Below are 17,110 nucleotides of genomic sequence, written 5' to 3'. Positions count from 1 at the left end.
AATAACTTTTGCACTCCAGTGCTTTTATGTCCTTTTCCTTACAGAATGCCGACTGGTACTGTGCACAGTACCCTAAATGTGACCTGACCAGGGTTCTACACAAGTTTAATATAACTTCACATTTTTTTAGATTCTATGCCCCGAGAAATAAGTCTCAGTACTTTATTAGCATTTTTAATTGTTTTGCTGGCCTGAAATGCTACATCAATTATTTCATTATTGCTCACCAGTAACATGCATCAAATGAACAGTCCATGTCCCTTGAATAGAACCATAGAACCATAAAAAACTACAGCATAGAAAACATGCCATTCGGCCCTTCTAGTCTGTGCCGAAATATTATTCCGCTAATCCCATTGACCTGCACCCAGTCCATAACCCTCCAGACCTCTCCCATCCATGTATCTATCCAATATATTCTTAAAACTTAAGAGTGAGTCCGCATTTACCACGTCAGATGGCAGCTCATTCCACACTCTCACCACTCTCTGAGTGAAGAAGTTCTCCCTAATGTTCCCCCTAAACCTTTCACCTTTCACCCTAAAGCCATGTCCTCTTGTGTTTATTTCTCCTAATCTAAGTGGAAAGAGCCTACTCACATTTACTCTGTCTATACCCCTCATAATTTTGTAAACTTCTATCAAATCTCCCCTCATCTTTCTACGCTCCAAGGAATAAAGTCCTAACCTGTTTAACCTTTCCCTGTAACTCAACTCCTTAAGACCCGGCAACATCCTAGTAAATCTTCTCTGCACTCTTTCAATCTTACTGATATCCTTCCTGTAGTTAGGCGACCAGAACTGCACACAATACTCCAAAGTTGGCCTCACCAATGTCTTATACAACCTCACCATAACATCCCAACTCCTATACTCAATACTTTGATTTATGAAGGCCAGTATGCCAAAAGCTTTCTTTACAACCCTGTCCACCTGTGACGCCACTTTCAGGGAATTATGTATCTGAACTCCCAGATCCCTTTGTTCCTCTGCAATCCTCAGTGCCCTACTATTTACTGTGTATGTCCTACCTTGGTTTGTCCTTCCAAAATGCAACACCTCACACTTTTCTGCATTAAATTCCATCTGCCATTTTCTGGCCCATTTTTCCAGTTGGTCCAGATGCCTCTGCAAGCTTTGAAAGCCTTCCTCGCTGTCTACAACGCCTCCAATCTTAGTGTCATCAGCAAACTTGCTGATCCAATTTACCACATTATCAGCCAAATCATTGATATAGACAACAAACAACAATGGTCCCAGCACAGATCCCTGAGGCACACCACTAGTTACAGACCTCCAGTCTGAAAAGCAATCATCCACTACCACTCTCTGTCTTCTCCCACACAACCAATTTCGAATCCAGTTTACAACCTCTCCATGGATACCAAGTGTCTGAACTTTCTGAACTAACCTCCCATGTGGGACCTTGTCAAAGGCCTTACTAAAGTCCATGTAGACAACATCCACAGCCTTTCCTTCATCTACTTTCTTGGTAACCTCCTCGAAAAACTCTACAAGCTTCGTTAAACACGACCTACCACGCACAAAGCCATGCTGACTATCCTTAATCAGCCCTTGGCTGTCCAAATAATTGTATATCTGATCTCTCACAATGCCTTCCAATAATTTACCTACTACTGATGTCAGGCTCACTGGCCTGTAATTACCTGGTTTATTTTTGGAGCCTTTTTTAAACAACGGAACAACATAAGCTACCCTCCAATCCTCCAGCACCTCACCCGTGGCTAAGGACATTTTAAATATTTCTGCCAGGGCCCCTGCAATTTCTACACTTGTCTCCCTCAAGGTCCGAGGGAATCTCATGTCAGGCCTGGGGTTTGAACAGAACAGGCCACTGTTTGAACAGAAATTCACCCCAAAACAAATAAAACATCTGTCAAAAGGGACAATAGATACTTTTTAAAAATGACACTTTAGTATTATATGAAGATAATAATGTTAACTTAGAGATCAGGTGACAAATATAAACACACAAGCTAGATCATCTGGCGCCATTTGATGCGATTACTGTCTTATGATTATGTTCAGGAATCCATTCTTAAGATATATCAAAGGGTTGAGGTTTCTGTTGCCTTATTTTCTTCTCTTTGCAATATGCAAATCATGTTATGAGACCCAAACTTACCTTGTTGGGCAGAGGTTGGGAACTACGAGTTTGCGTTCATGCACGGACTGGGAACGTGATGCGCATTTGTAATTCTTCAGGCTGAAGGCAAGGGCCCAGTGCGCCTGCATGAAGAAAGGGAGAAAAGATCATGTGACCCAGGAGCAGGGCACCACATCAAGGGACAGGGAGAGGGGATGGAGAAGTCACAAAGAGGGAACCAAAATGAGATTGCTAGAGAGGTCCCAGTTAAAGAGAGAGAACCGGGGAAGGAGCCACGGGGAGTAGGATACCATCAATAGGAACCTCCAGGGAGAGGAGCAAAGAGGGTCTCCAAGTAGTAAAAGTGCTGCGATATGCAGGCTTTAAGTAAAGAGGGCTTGGGAGATGCCCTGAGATCTGAGAGGGCAGCGGAATGTTGTTGATTCCATGCTACAGGCCGTAAGGGCAAAGGTAACCCTTTGGCGCAGCAGTATTCTGCTCAGTATGGTGAACAGCTGAATCTGTGCTTGTGAGTTGGTACTGGAGGGTAGACTTGGGAATCCAGGAGAATGGAGTTCCAGGAGAATGGAGTCCCAGGAGATGAGATCAAATCCCTGTGAGGCTCACAGTCATTGAAGCAGTCTGAGTCAGAATGGCTTTTAGGCAGAATTCTAAGGCCAGATCTTTAGAATTAAAGACTGGAATCCCTTGTGAAAGAGTCAGAGTTTCAATGGCCAGAATTTTCGGGTCAGCGTGCGGGGGGCATGCCCCGCTTGACAACTCGTAAAATGATGCAGCCCAACGTCACTGTGAGTCATTCAGATCTTCAGTTCAGCGGGCGCGCACCAGAGTCGGCTGTGTGCCTGCCAGACTGTCAAAGGCCCATTAAGGCCATTTAAATAAAAAATTAAACTAAGTAACAGAGCTGCCGTCCAACCTTAAGGTTGGCGGGCAGGTGAAGAGCCCAGGCGGCCTTCACATTTATCATGAAGCCTCATCCACGGGTAGGATGACGTTTCATGCAGGTTTGTAAAGTTTAATAAAAATTTTAATAAAATTCATAGACATGCCTCAGCTCATGTGACACTGTCACATGAGGGGACATGTCTTAAAAATTATACTTTTCTTTATTTAAATTTTTCAAATTCAAACTAATCTCCTTGAGGCAGCTCTATGCCTCAGGGAGATTTCTGTGCTCTTTCGCACAGGCCCCGACTCAACCTCCTCCTCCGTACAGGGAGGGCTCAGTGCTTCCGGGTGCACGTCATACTGGGTGGTCCAAAATGGCGGCACACCACACCCGTTCCCACTCAGTTGGCCCGACAGGGAGAAAATTCTCCCCATTGAGATTGGTTGACTCTCAGTTTTTACTGACATCTGGGTGGGTTACTGAGAAATCTATGGGATCTGTTTTGGTCACATCTGACATTTATTGTGCAGTGTAGTGTGTTCGCCCACAGTCTGTCTATTAATTTACATGTACCTCATATTAACCCTGAATGTTAGAGTATAGGATAGATTTTGTAAATTGTTTTATCTTTCTGACCTTCTATAGTAAAGTTTATTTTGTTTGATCAAAAACCATGGAATCTTGTGGCTTTATTCTCTTAGTAAGTGTCTTGGATCTCAAACTTTGTCTATTTTAAACAAAAAATTACTGGTCCCTAACTGGGTCATATCAAAAAACTTGTGTGGGGGAGGGGTGGGGTGTGGGATTCTGGTCCAGGATCATAACACACAAAAAAAGTGAGTTGGTATTATTGGTGACGATGAGCTGTGATGAAAGATTATTGTGCCAACAGTGCTTGACCCTGTCTCAAGTTTTTTTTTTCCCTGTGTGATGCTTCACATACTGGGATGAGCAAAGGGTTAATGACAGATCTTCAAACCCATTGAGTCCAATAGGTCAGGGAGTCAGGAAGTCCACAGCCATCAACTCCTGACTCAAAACCTCATTCTTTTATCGTCAAAAACTATGGAAGAGATTTTAACCTAACATATCAGTCAGGAAGCTAATGGGATTGAGTGGGATGCTGTCTGATTTTGCTCTGTATTGAAGTCAATGAAGCAATATTGGGTGAGATATAAAACCAGTGTCCAACCCAATCCTGCGGACATTGTGCCCAGTGGATTTAGTTAAAATCACCCCCAAAGTGTCGGGAGGGAAGAATCCTAAACTTTTTGTTGCTCAATTTCCTTTTTAATGTGAAACATGTAATGCCCTGTAATGGAGATATAAATAGCTGTATGCTACTCGTGATTATTATTTCTCAAAGGATTAGTGATAGATGTACATGCTGACCTCCACTCTGATGTCCTTGGCTGCTCTCAATTCATAGCTGCTGCTGGCCTGCTGAGCAGCCTTCTGCCAAATGATTCACAGTCTCAGATAAAATCTGGTGATCAAATTAGCTTGATTCTTAACTTTGATTCACTGCACTTTTTTGAAGGTACACATTAAGGATATATGAACCAACATCCAAGCAAATATAATATATGATATTTTTACTAAAAAAAGGAGTTTGACAAATTGTTTTGTTCTGTTTTTCCATCACATAATTAGAGAAATTACATGATATTATTGCATCAAAAATGGTGCAAGTAGACACTGGTTCATCTTTAGATCTGTCAGGAAGATATAATACTGTTAATGGTATTGTAAAATAATGGTATCTGTGTCTGCATGTGTGTCTGCATGTGTCTGTGTGTGTGTGAGACTTAATTGGATTGAAGGCAGCTGGTCTGAAGGCTTTGGTGTTTTGGGAGATAAGCTAGGTTTGAAATGTTAAGTAGGTAAACATGGGGGAAGTTTAGAATGTAAGGTGTAAAAGGACATTTGCATTTTTAAATAAACTAGATTGTTTTCAAAGGAGGGGTGAAATGTGTCACCTAGCCAGGTGAAGTTCAGAAACAGTGTGTTTATTCTTCCCAATGATTACTGGTAAAATTAGTACTATGAGAGATTTTTATGATCAGGGAAGTAAGTCCAAAGACATAGTGAAACAATGGGAATTTTCATTCAAAGGGGAAAATATATTTAAAGGAGAGAAGGCTGTGTGTAAAGACAGGGAATTCTAAGATCTAACAACTGTGAAACGCCTTCAGCATCTAAGCCTCAAGCTGCTGTCTACAGCGAACTGAAGTTAAGAAAACTCACTTTGAATTGGATTGTTCAGGGTATATCATGTTTCTTTGCCTGGGCCTTTTAAAATCTATATGTCTTACTGTTGCCTTAACGGAGGTGTAGCTGGGAGTCAGATTCATTAGGGGATTTAGAAGTTATTATAGTAGTAATTTATAGACATATGTATGTGCTTAAAAATTATTTTTTTTGTTAATAAATGTTTAATCTAGTTTTGTAAAAACCTATAAGACTTGGTGGTCTTATTACTACTGAATTCAAAACCCACATCTCGAAACATACAAATTGTGAAATTAGTTGTGGTAGTTGTTTCAAGTTTCCCTCTGGGATTTGAACAACTCAGCATTTACCATCGGCTATGCCATAACAGATCAAAAATCAAAAGCAGTTTCATCAAACATGAATGGAGTAAGAAGGAAAATGATCTGATCCAAGGAACTATATAATAAATTTCCCTATCCCGAATGTGAAATTCTTTTTATTAAACAACCGTTCTCTACACACACTTTACTCGTCAATGTCATCCATCAGTGATACAGTTTTTTTTTTCACTTTGCTCATTAATATATGCACTTAGCTTCTCTTTGTCAGTTTCTCTCCTCTCTCCTCTCCTGAGTAGTGTCACCTAGCTGCAGTATGATTTTGTGTCCTTCTTATGGTACTTGCCCCAGTGACCAGTCATCATGTGTGAGCTTTGATAGTGGGTTTCAACAAGCTACTCAATTATAGGGCATCAAGTCAAGCTCAGCACTGACTTCACTCAACAAATGCACTTGCAGCAGGAGTGATTGGTTAGTGACCAAGAGTGGGAGATTGTGCTAAATTACAGCTCCTTAGCCCAAGGGAGCAGAGGCCAAATAGGGCCTCTACCTAGTTAACCCAGCACAGACCAAACCTGGAATCTTCCTAATCTGTATGGTTTAGCTACTCACTGAACAAACTCATTGAGCCATCAGAGCAAAGACCCACCAAGATTTCATAATAACCGTTAACCAACTGAGCCAAAGCAGGGTATTGGTTTCAGTGCATGTACTTTAATGAGATGCTCTATTACTCACAAGTAATGTCCCTCCAGTGCCGCCCTGTGGATTGGAAGGTGGCCTGAGTTGTCTGGTTCATTGGGATTGGCTCCGTACTCCAGCAGGACAGTGATACAATCTGGATTCCCACCTTCAGCTGCTTCAAACAATACAGAGGCGCCATCATCCGCTTGAGCATGCACATCACCCCCTGCAGGCAAAATAAGGCATTCCATGCTGAAATAAGCATCCTGCAGGTTCACTAGATTGATTCCAGGAATATAAAGAGCAATTGAGCCTATATTCTCTGGAGTTTAGAAGAATGAGAGATGATCTCATTGAAACTCTAAGGGAGTGCGACAGGATAGATGCTGAGAGTTTGTTTCTTCAGACTGGAGAGTCTTGGTTTCAGGATAAGGGGTCAACCGTTTAGGACTGAGGTGAGGGGAAATTCCTTCATTCAGAGGTTTGTGGGTGTAGGTTTTCTCTACCTCAAAGGTTTGTGGATGCACGGTTTCTTGAGCATATTTTAAGACAGATCGATACATTTTTAGGCAATGAAAGGATATAGGGATAGAGCGGGAAGGTGGAGTGGATGTAGAAAATTCACCATGATCTTACTGAGTGGCAGTGCAAGCTCAAGGGGATGAATGGCCACCTCCTGTTCCTTATGTTCTTCTGTAAGCCATATTAATACAAGTGACATTTTCTTACGGTACCTTTATGAATTAGATGCTCCATTACACTGCAGTGTCCAAATGTAGCAGCAATAGCAACAGGAGTTGCTCCGTACCCATCCTTCTGATTAACGCTCCCATTGTTTCTCAGCAGGAGTGCCACCATCTCATCAAGCCCTTGTTTGGCTGCTTCATGCATTGCCGTCCACCTTCTAACACAGGGCCGGTTTATGAGTGCCCCATGTTGTAGCAGCATTGATACCATCTCAAGGGAATTTTTCCTCACAGCTTAAAAATAAACAGCAGACAGAAAAACTAGAAGAAATGTAAACTTTTTTTTTGAAATACTGATTGAAACTGAATAAATATGTAGAAGATTCCTAATGGATGAACAGTTAGTGCAGGGTCACTTCACATTTCAATGGGGTTTGATGATATCAGAAACAGTGACAACAAAGCCCAAGGTTAATGATGGTAATTGGAAGCTCAAGATGCTCTAACACACTCAGAGACATTGGGGAGAAGTTTAGCCCCCAAAAATGGGTTGTTTTGGGACAGGTGAGGAGTGAAAGCTTTAAAAGAATCTTAAAACTGCCTCCAAACTGCCCGGTTTCAGATTTTAATGGAGGTAGGATGGTAAGACTGCTGCCAACCTGCTCTGACGAGATGGCTTGGCCAATCATACATTATAATTAGGGGGCATGTCTTTGATTTAACCTATCGTTTTGGTTTAATCCTGGTTGGCTGGTTTTCCCATGCAACTGGAAACCAGGCAGCTGAATGGAGGATAGGACTGTTTTGTACACCAGGTGGAGCAGGAGTCCTCCCTCCCAGCTCACCAAGCTTATCTGAATTCTTGACCACCATGGAGCTGTGCTCTCCGTGACCACCCTTTCCTGTTCCAGGATCACCAACCACCCTAAGGACCGGGCAGCCTCTCACTCCCCACACCATTCTCCCACTAACTCAGCTGGAGTTTCTTTACTTCCTCCTGGTCTGCGGCCTCCTCCAGATTCTCCCCATACAACAGGGAGCCAAGCCTGGGAATCAGGTTGGCTTCTGGGTGGCGAATATGTTGAAAAAAAAGACATATGCTGTGCTGTTAAAATTGCACAGACCAAAACTTTTCCCCACCTTGCTCACAAAACTTGTCCCAGTCAACATTGAGGCTATTATTCATCTTTTACCATGTAACATATAATCCCCCTTAAATAATTTTTCATAGATTTGAAAAGCACACTCTCCATAAGCACAGTCTGTAAAGGACCAATGAATGCTCATGCCAATCCCAAATATTCTGGTTGAGTACTTTGTGTGGTGACAGCACTTAACTGTGCCTTAACGTCCCCTTTGACAAGGATTTCAAGATGTGCAGTGGAATAATCTTATATATCTCAGTCCTTTTAGTACAAGACTGAATATAGCCAATACAGGGCCTCATTTCCAGTATGATATTCTATGCTTGCCAATGTTGCATTTTATACTTTATGAAATAGGTATGCATAGTCTACATTCTCTCTAGAACTATTCAATCGATGCTTCTTGACTAGGGAGAAGCTGGAGTACCATCAATTTGTTTTTCATGTGTTAGCTAGCTTTGTGGTAATGTCTGTTGCTCTAAATAATCTAAATAATTCAAAGACATGGCAAACCTTAAAGCTCAAATGTTACACTGAGAAACAATCTTACTTACGTATTCAGGGCTTGCCAATGATGTACGCTATGAGATAATGAGATAGTTCTACTTTTTATATGGGGCTGTGATATCCATAAACTCAGGCTTGAGATTGAAACATACAGTAACAGATCGCCCTCTATTGGGTGATTTACAAATTCAGTCTTAGTGATCTCTACCACTTATGGTGATTCCAGTGTAAATACAAGGTTTTAAGAATGATTACAAATAAGTGAGAAAACATTGATTGAAGAGTTATGAGTTAGAACAGTGAACAAAAAGAATAACCTTTGTCGTTCCAGGCTCTACTCCACCAGGCAGGAAATTTATCCTGAAAAAAAGAATTTTCCAATTCTCCAAACTCTCTGCAGAACCTGTTCCAATCAGTAATTGCGTGAATAATAAATCTGTAAGTTATGATCCATATTTTTCTGTAGACTATGCAGGGTCTCAAAAATACATTTCATGACCAACAACTCATCCTGCTGTCGCCTGTTAGGGAGGAAGGATGGTAACGCTTCCACTTCAGACACTTAGCAAGGCTTCGGGTTCAGCCTTAAAGATTCAAGTCACCCTTTGGGTGCTGCAACACAGCACTTGAGCATTTCCTGCAATACAGAAGAGACTGGTGCATTGGAAAAAAAGGAGTTTTCAAGGAATTAGTTGAGACAATGGATGCCATATAACAATTAGTGGATGGTTTGATGTGTAACTTCTGATGTAGTCCCATTTTCAATCATATTTGAGCTTCATATTTACATTGCATGGTGCCACAGTATTCCCTCAGTGAGTTTAATGCCTTGTAGTCCACTAAATAGCTTTCCACTATCCTCCATGATATAGACCATAAAGAAAACAAAGAGGCAGACAGCAGCACAACAACCGTTTAATGATAGATAATTGCAAACTGAAAAATCCGACAAAACTATTTCCACAAAGAGAATCAAGCAATGGTGTGCTGAGTGATTTGCATTACTGATGCCGTCCGACCAGTTCCATCACATTTGTTTTAAAACCAATATGAAAATAAAAACAAAATCAAACGTAAAACATTTCAGCAATGTTATATGTAGTTTTTGTGAATTTGCACTGCAAATTATTCCATTCCCAGAAGTTCAAGATTTGAGTCCTCAAAACAGGGTTTCCCAGAATTCAAACCAGGCTGAAAACCACCCACTAAAGTAACCCTTTTAACTGCACTTTGTAATAATTGTGGCAGACTTTAGAATGAGGCTGGAGAATGAACGCTGTCCTTTACACTGCTGTTATTGTTCCGCAGTTGTAAGTCTTTTACAGTTGTCATATTTTACACTGTATTCATAATATGTTAATAGTTTATGATCCCTCAGCCGAAGTTGTTCAATATCACTTTCTGTTGTGGACAAGTGCAATAATGCAACACTGTTCATCTATAGAACAGGGTGTCTATTCAAAGATTAGCAGCTGCATTTAAATCCCATGGGATTTCAAATGGCATAACAGATGGAACAAATTTCAGGCAGAGCAATTGCTAATGGCATTATTTTAGTATATATATGCCCGGGACAGCAAATTTGAATTATAATCAACTGCAAATTCGTTTTGGATAAAGCCATAATAATGATCTATTTGATATTTTTCTTGGGTGAATGTTATCACGTGTCATAAGACGCGATTGTTCCGCATAACCATCATGATCTGTACTGACATTGGTTGTTAAATATAACTTCTGTTCGATAAATAGATTGGCCTTAAAATTAGAATTAAATTATTCACATAAGAGTGTATTTGCAGTGCAAGTTTAACACTGGTGTGAAGAGAATGTAGGCCCATACTGTCTGTGTGATTCAAGTGCCAGAGCCCAATCACAGAAAGGAGTAGTCTCAACTCATTTTGGCATGACATTACATTGAGTATAAGTCCAGTGTCATGTCAAACCTGCTTTATAAAATGTTCACAAAATCCAGGGTCAACTGGGTCCTAGGGACTTTGTAAACCCACTTAGCCTTAATGGAAATATTTTGAGAATGTCGGTTCCCTACTTCCATCTAGAATTTCATGGGGCTTCTCCTGATCTAATTTTGACAGAAGATTGGCTGGAAGCTCTGTTAAAACAATGTAAATGACCATTTTTTTTATGGAGTTCCCATCGACCTTCAATCAAGAAATAGAATGACTGTGTCTTTTGCCTCCCAATTTGCAAACATTAATAAGGCTCCACCCATTTCTGGCTGGTTTTTAATCGAAAGGTAAATCAGCAGCTCTGCTAGAAGTGCACATGTGTGGATGTTAGGTGAGAACACGATCAGTTTGAGTTTGAAGTGCCCCTCTCCTAGCATTTAGTCCATACCCCAGCAAGAAGACAGGAAAGGAGGGGATGGGGAAAAGCAAACTAACATTCAAAAGGGGAAAAAAATCTACTTACCAATTAATAGTGGTGTTTCTCCCCTGTTGTTTGTGACATTGGGACAGATCCGCTTCTCCAAAAGAGCTTGCACATTCCCTAATATCCCAGCTGTAGCAGCCAAAGTAAGTGGGGTATCCCCAGCTTCAGTCCTCTGTTGCCAAATTGTTTTATAAGATGCTGCAATTAACAATTTAGAAAAATAAATGGATAAATTTATATACTGAACTGCGTTTTTATCTAACCATACTTCCCATTAATAACAATGAATATAGGCTCATATTGGCTTGAGAGAGTGGGAACCAATGTACTACAAAAGGCTACCCAGAATAGATTCAAATACCAAGGTTATGCAGTGATTTTGTGATACCAGTGAAAAAGACATCACAGCATTTATGATACAGCAAATTGATGAGGTGACAATTACAGAAATATGCAATTAAAAGTGCAATATAATGATATCCCAATGCTTGGAAAATGTCACATTTCAATCAAAATCCTATTGTTCTTCCAGAGGTAGGATATGATCCCTAAGCCATACGACCAGGGGCATCCCAAGTTTGATACCTTTTCATGTTGATTGACTTTGGGTGGAATCGTCCCAGGTTCGCACTAAGTGCAGTAGCAGGTGGGAAATAAAGGACAGCCACCCAGTGCAAAAAGAGGATGATGGTAAGTTCTGATTTCTGTACGTCACACTTGTCAAGACATGTTCTGCACTGGTGTTTTTCCGTTGACCTGGGTTGTAAATTTGATGTGGGGGTCTGATTCTGGCGAACAGGGCTTATAATGGTATGCATATGTATTAAAATGAAGTTCCCGATGTCCAGTGGCAGGAAAAGCAGCCGCCATTGACAGACAGAGCAGACCATCGCAAAGTGGTTTCGCAAGGGGTGAAACCGATTTTTGGCCTTCCTGCCATATTGTCCACTGACGCCAACAGGCATGGAAAATTCCACCATTTATTGCAACCAGGGCAGCTGTTAATCCATAATTTGCAGTTGCAGTGAATACCACTGATTAAAGGGAAGCTAGATAAGCACATGAGGGAGAAAGGGATTGGAGGTCATGCTGATTGGGTTAGGTGAAGAAGGATGGGAGGAGGCTCACGTGGATCTTAGACACTGGCACAGACCAGCTGAGCTGAATGGTCTGTTTCTGTGCTTTGGACTCAATGTCGGTATGGTAGTTGGTTTCAACATCCGGGGGACGGTGTGGTTAGTAATGTATTTTATTTTAAATAGAAAGAGATTCATAATGTTCCACCACATTATGGCCTGGTATCTAATGTCAACTCACAGTCCAGTACAATCTCAAGCACTTGTTGAATGGGCTGGACAGCAGCTTCATGCAGTGGAAACCATCCTTTCTCATCTGCTTCATCGAAAGCAAATTTATGTTTAATCAACTGTTGTAGAGCAAAGACTTCTCCTGGGAAAAATGAATGGAAAAGCTTTTACTGTTAGTCATCATCTTATTGAATGGCAGAGCAGGCTTAAGGGGCCAAATGGCCTATTCCTGCTCCAAATTCATATGTTAATATTATTAAGAACTACAACACGACAAATCCCATGGCATGCAGGTCAGACGCTGTAACACTGTACCTTGCCTGATTGATTCCACTATTTGTCTGTTTTCTTGGCTGGGTGATAGAAATCTATAACAGAAATGGCACAAGGTGAATGAGGTCCCCAATTCTGAATTGATGAAGATGGTTACAATGAATAAACAACAGTGGAACAGGCTACACAGCTTGACTAGTCTCTGCTGGTGGTAATACTCCAATCAATTCTCCTCCCATTCCATCTACCTCAACTTAGCCTTTCAACATATCTTTCTATCCCTTTTGTTCTGTCATGTACTTGTCTTTGAAAGCATCTTAAACTATTTGCCTCACCCACTTCCTTTCATAGTCATTTCCACATTCTAACCTCTCTCTGAGTGAAAGAATTTCTCCTTATTTCCGGATTGAATTATTAGTAACTATCTTGCATTTATGGTCTCTAGTTTTGAACTCTCCCACAAGTGAAAACTTCTCTCCCTATCTACCCTGTCCAACCCATGCATAATTTTTAGGATCTCCACCATATCTCCTGTAAGTCTTCTCTTTTCTGCAGAAAAATGTGCCAACCTGATCAATTCTTCTCTGGTGCCAATCTTGCATATTTTTTTGTTGCACTTTCTCAAGTGCTTCTATATCCTTTTTAATAGGCCAGAATTTTGAGGTTGTCGGGCGGGCGGGCCCAGGAATGGTGGGGAAATGGTCCGCCGCCCATGATCGGGGCCCGACAGCAAATTCACACTGGCGGGCCAATTAATGCCCACCCAGCATGAAACGCGGCTGCGCACTGGCCGGAAGGGTCGAGCAGGGACAGGAGCCCATCAGCCGCCCGGTCCAATGGTGACCCAGCAGCTGGTATAAAAGTGGTCCAGGCAGCCCCTGGAAGGCTGCCATGGAAGGACATATCCTGTACTTTCACTGTGAATTCAAATGCAATTGGACACACCAGGCAGGAGGGCAGGTAGGGTGGGCACTTGGCCCTCCGCTTCTCTGATGAGTGCCTCGCTGTCTTCCTGGAGGAGGTGGCAGCCAGGAGGGACATTGTCCTCAGGGATGTGAGGAGGAGGCCACCACACCTCGTCAAGAGGGCACGGGGGGAGGTTGCAGCAATGATGTGGTATAGCACACCTGGGTCCAGCGCTGGAGGTGCTTCAATGACCTGCTGCACTCAGGAAGGGTGGGGACCATGTTGACATGGGTCAGTGTGCAGAAGTTTTAAGGTGTGGCTGTCACCCCTGAGGACCTCATGGGTGCTAGAGTCTGAGTGCCAACTGTCAATGATGCCAGAGCTGGCCAAGGAGGTGAGCCCTGGCTGCTTGGACTGAGTGCCTTGCGGCTCGAGGGTCATGACCTGGAAGTGCCCTGCCAGGTGTTCCTCAGCTGGGTTTGGCCAGGCTGCAATGCAGCTGCAAGTACAGAGTGGGCTAATCAGGAGAAGACAGCCACAACAATATTGAACGTTTGTGGACCGGCAGAGGCCCCACTAACCTCCTAAACCTGTCCAGATATGAGCAAGATGCCCTGGAGCTTAAGAGCTGGCACGTGGCCCAAGCAACCGGGCAATGAGAAGTGGGGGGGGCAGCCAGGAGGGACATTGTCCTCAGGGATGTGAGGAGGAGGCCACCACACCTCATCAAGAGGGCACGGGGGGAGGTTGCAGCAATGATGTGGTATAGCACACCTGGGTCCAGCGCTGGAGGTGCTTCAATGACCTGCTGCACTCAGAGGGTGCAGGTAAGAATGCAGTGCAGAGGTGAGACTTTCAGTTTGTGCAACCATTCTAATGTAGTCTTTTCATTGATGTGAGCCTCAAACCTGGAGTCTCCATTGATCATTGGAAAACAAGGGCACCATGAGACATGTACAGTGACAGTGTGATGACTTTAACTAATGACATGTCCTTGTTTTCCCTTTTAGGTTCACCAGCAGGTGTTTGCTCTGCAGACCCCGAAGGGCCACCCCTGACACCGGAGGACCACCTCCCAGCTTCATTTACACCTACATCTGAAGCATTTATTGCCCTTGTTGAGAGGGCATTTTTAAGAGTTTACCACATTGCTGTGGGTCTGGAGTCACATGTAGGCCAGACCAGGTAAGGATGGCAGGTTTCCTTCCCTAAAGGACATTAGTGAACCAGATGGGTGTTTACAACAATCGACAATGGTTTCATGGACCCTTAATTCCAGATATTTATTGAATTCAAATTCCATCATCTGCCATGGTGGGATTGAACCCAGGTCCCTGGAGCATTAACCTGGGTCTCTGAAATACCAGTCAAGTGACAATACCATTATACCACTGCCTCCCAATTAGCCTAGCTAAAAGAGCGTTGGATCAAGGTGTCCCTGCAAGTTACCAAGGTCCAGCTCCATGCCCTCAGCGTTCTCCTCACCGTGCTCAACTTTGGACTCATGACTGGACTCATCATCTGTGGCCTGTGCAACAGTGTTAAAATCCCTTTCTTCCAGTGGGTCCCCCCTTGCCAGTACCAGATTGTGGAGGGTGCAGCATGCAACCACTATCAGTGACACCCGTTCTGGGAGGTATTGTAATGCTCCCCCTGAATGGTCCAGGCATCGGAGATGCATCTTGAGAAGACCTAAGGTCCTCTCTACCACCGCCCTTGTGGAAACATGACTCATTTTGTAACACTCTCCTTCTCTGTTCTTGGGTGGCAGAGGTGCCATGAGTCACCTCTTCAATGGACAGCCCTTGTCACCCAGCAGCCATCCATCCAGTTGGGCTGGAGCACTGAAGACCCTTGGCACCTGGGAGTGTCTGGGATATAAGTGTCATGGGAGCTACCAGCGTACCTTGCACAGACTTGCAGAATCTGCATCCTGTGGTCACACACTATCTGCACGTTCATGGAGTGGAAGCCCTTCCTGCTGATAAAGGCACCCAGCTGTCTGGCCGGTGCCTTGATGGCCACATGTGTGCAGTTGATTGCACCCTGGGCACAGGGAACCCAGCAATCACTGCAAAGCCTCTGGCTCACTCAGCCTGGCCAGCCTTGTCTGTACAGTAAAGAATAAAGATCAAGACCCACCTGAACAGAGATTCCATCACCAGCTTAACGCAACTGTGGACAGCTGATTGGAAGATAGCACACAGATCCCCACTGACCCCTGGAAAGAGTCGGAGGCATTGAAATTGAGGGACACTGTAAGCTTCAGAGCCACTGGCATGGGGTGTCCACCCACACAGTCGGAGCTGATCTCAGGCCCCATCATCTGACAAATGGCAGTGACGGTTTCCCTTGAGAGGTGGAGCCTCCTTCAGCTTTGCATCTCAGACATACTGAGGTAGCTGCATCACTGCCTGTAAACCCTGGCAGCAGGAGAGTGGCGTCTTTTGTGGCCCCTCCTGTCTTTGACTGCCAGCTGGCCCTGCGCCTACTGTGCCAGCAGCTCTTCTCTCACAGGTCGCTCCCCTGGAAGCTGCATTGCGACACCTGGCCTCCTCCCCTTTCTGCCCCTCTCTTCCTCCTCAGTGGAGGTGCCTCCAGTGGAGACCACAATCCCCATTACCAGGATAATGGAAGACTGTCTTATACCTGGATGTCACACAGTCTGAATCCACCAGGGACCTTGCAGACATCAATAAGTCCTGAAATGAAGCCTCAAACAGCGATGAGGCTGCCAAGTACCAATAAGCAACCAGCAGCAAACTATCTCCAAAACTCCTCACTACTCACACTGGCAATGCTGCTGACCCTTTTTATCCTGCTCTTGGATGAGGTTTTTGAAAATGTCGGCTGGCCACCTGCCTGTTGCATGGGTAAGGACAATTTGCTGTCAGTTGGACTGTTAAGGGCCTTAAATGGCCTGTTAATTAATGGCAGGTGTGGTTCCACATGTACCCGCCGTTCAAAATATTACATGAGTGCATGACACTGACACGCACGTAATTTTACGCCCAATCTGGTCAGGCACGCGTCCGCCCACAGAATTCTGCCTATAGCTTGGAAACCAGAACAGTGCACAGTCCTCTTAAGCGCTACCTCACCATGATTCTATACAAGTTTAACACAACTTCACTTCTTTCGAATTCTGAAATAAATCCCAATACTTTGTTGGCATTTTTAATTGTTTTACTGACCTTCTGATTTTAATGATTGGTTCACTTGTATCTCTAGGTCCCTTTGGTCTTCTACTACATTCAGGCCTTTAGTTTATTTTCCAAGCTTTAGGTTTCTCCTGCCAAAGTGCATCACCTCACATATATCTGTGTTAAAATCCCATTTGCCAGTTAGCTGCCCAACCTGCAAGTTTTCTAATGTCTTCTTATATTATGCTGCATTCTTCCTCGGTGTTTGCCATACCCTCAAGTTTGGTATTACCTGCAAATTTTGATATTGAACTGCTTATTGCCAAATCTAAATGATTAATGTAAATTATGAATATCAATAGATCCAGTATTGATCCTTGTGGAACACTGTTTTCGATCTTCTCCTAGTCTGAATAACTGTCCCTTAGCCTTATTTTTTCTATTTTTTAAGGTAAACTAAATGGAGTCAAAGGAAGGTCTTGTAGCACAGTGGGTAG

At 43.2% G+C, this 17,110-nt stretch overlaps 2 protein-coding genes across 2 annotated transcripts in view; one reads left to right on the top strand and one right to left on the bottom strand.

The window, feature by feature from the left end:
• The window catches only part of LOC121293053 (ankyrin repeat and SOCS box protein 15-like), a 36,571-nt gene that overhangs the window by 13,598 nt on the left and 5,863 nt on the right, over window positions 1–17,110 (bottom strand). Inside the window, exons 3-7 of the mRNA XM_041215645.1 lie at window positions 12,607–12,659; window positions 12,302–12,433; window positions 11,024–11,182; window positions 6,987–7,232; window positions 6,307–6,478 (exon numbers count right to left, since the gene is read on the bottom strand). Of these exons, the coding sequence (XP_041071579.1) occupies window positions 6,307–6,478; window positions 6,987–7,232; window positions 11,024–11,182; window positions 12,302–12,433; window positions 12,607–12,659 (762 nt within the window). The remainder of the gene's footprint in view (window positions 1–6,306; window positions 6,479–6,986; window positions 7,233–11,023; window positions 11,183–12,301; window positions 12,434–12,606; window positions 12,660–17,110) is intronic.
• iqub (IQ motif and ubiquitin domain containing) overlaps window positions 15,799–17,110 on the top strand; it is a 106,444-nt gene continuing 105,132 nt past the window's right edge. Inside the window, exons 1-2 of the mRNA XM_041216146.1 lie at window positions 15,799–15,809; window positions 17,086–17,089. The gene's annotated coding sequence lies outside the window, so the exon portion shown is untranslated. The remainder of the gene's footprint in view (window positions 15,810–17,085; window positions 17,090–17,110) is intronic.

The sequence above is a fragment of the Carcharodon carcharias genome, chromosome 21, assembly GCF_017639515.1.
Source record: "Carcharodon carcharias isolate sCarCar2 chromosome 21, sCarCar2.pri, whole genome shotgun sequence".
Taxonomy (NCBI): domain Eukaryota; kingdom Metazoa; phylum Chordata; class Chondrichthyes; order Lamniformes; family Lamnidae; genus Carcharodon; species Carcharodon carcharias.
This window is presented reverse-complemented; position numbering and strand designations above follow the sequence as displayed.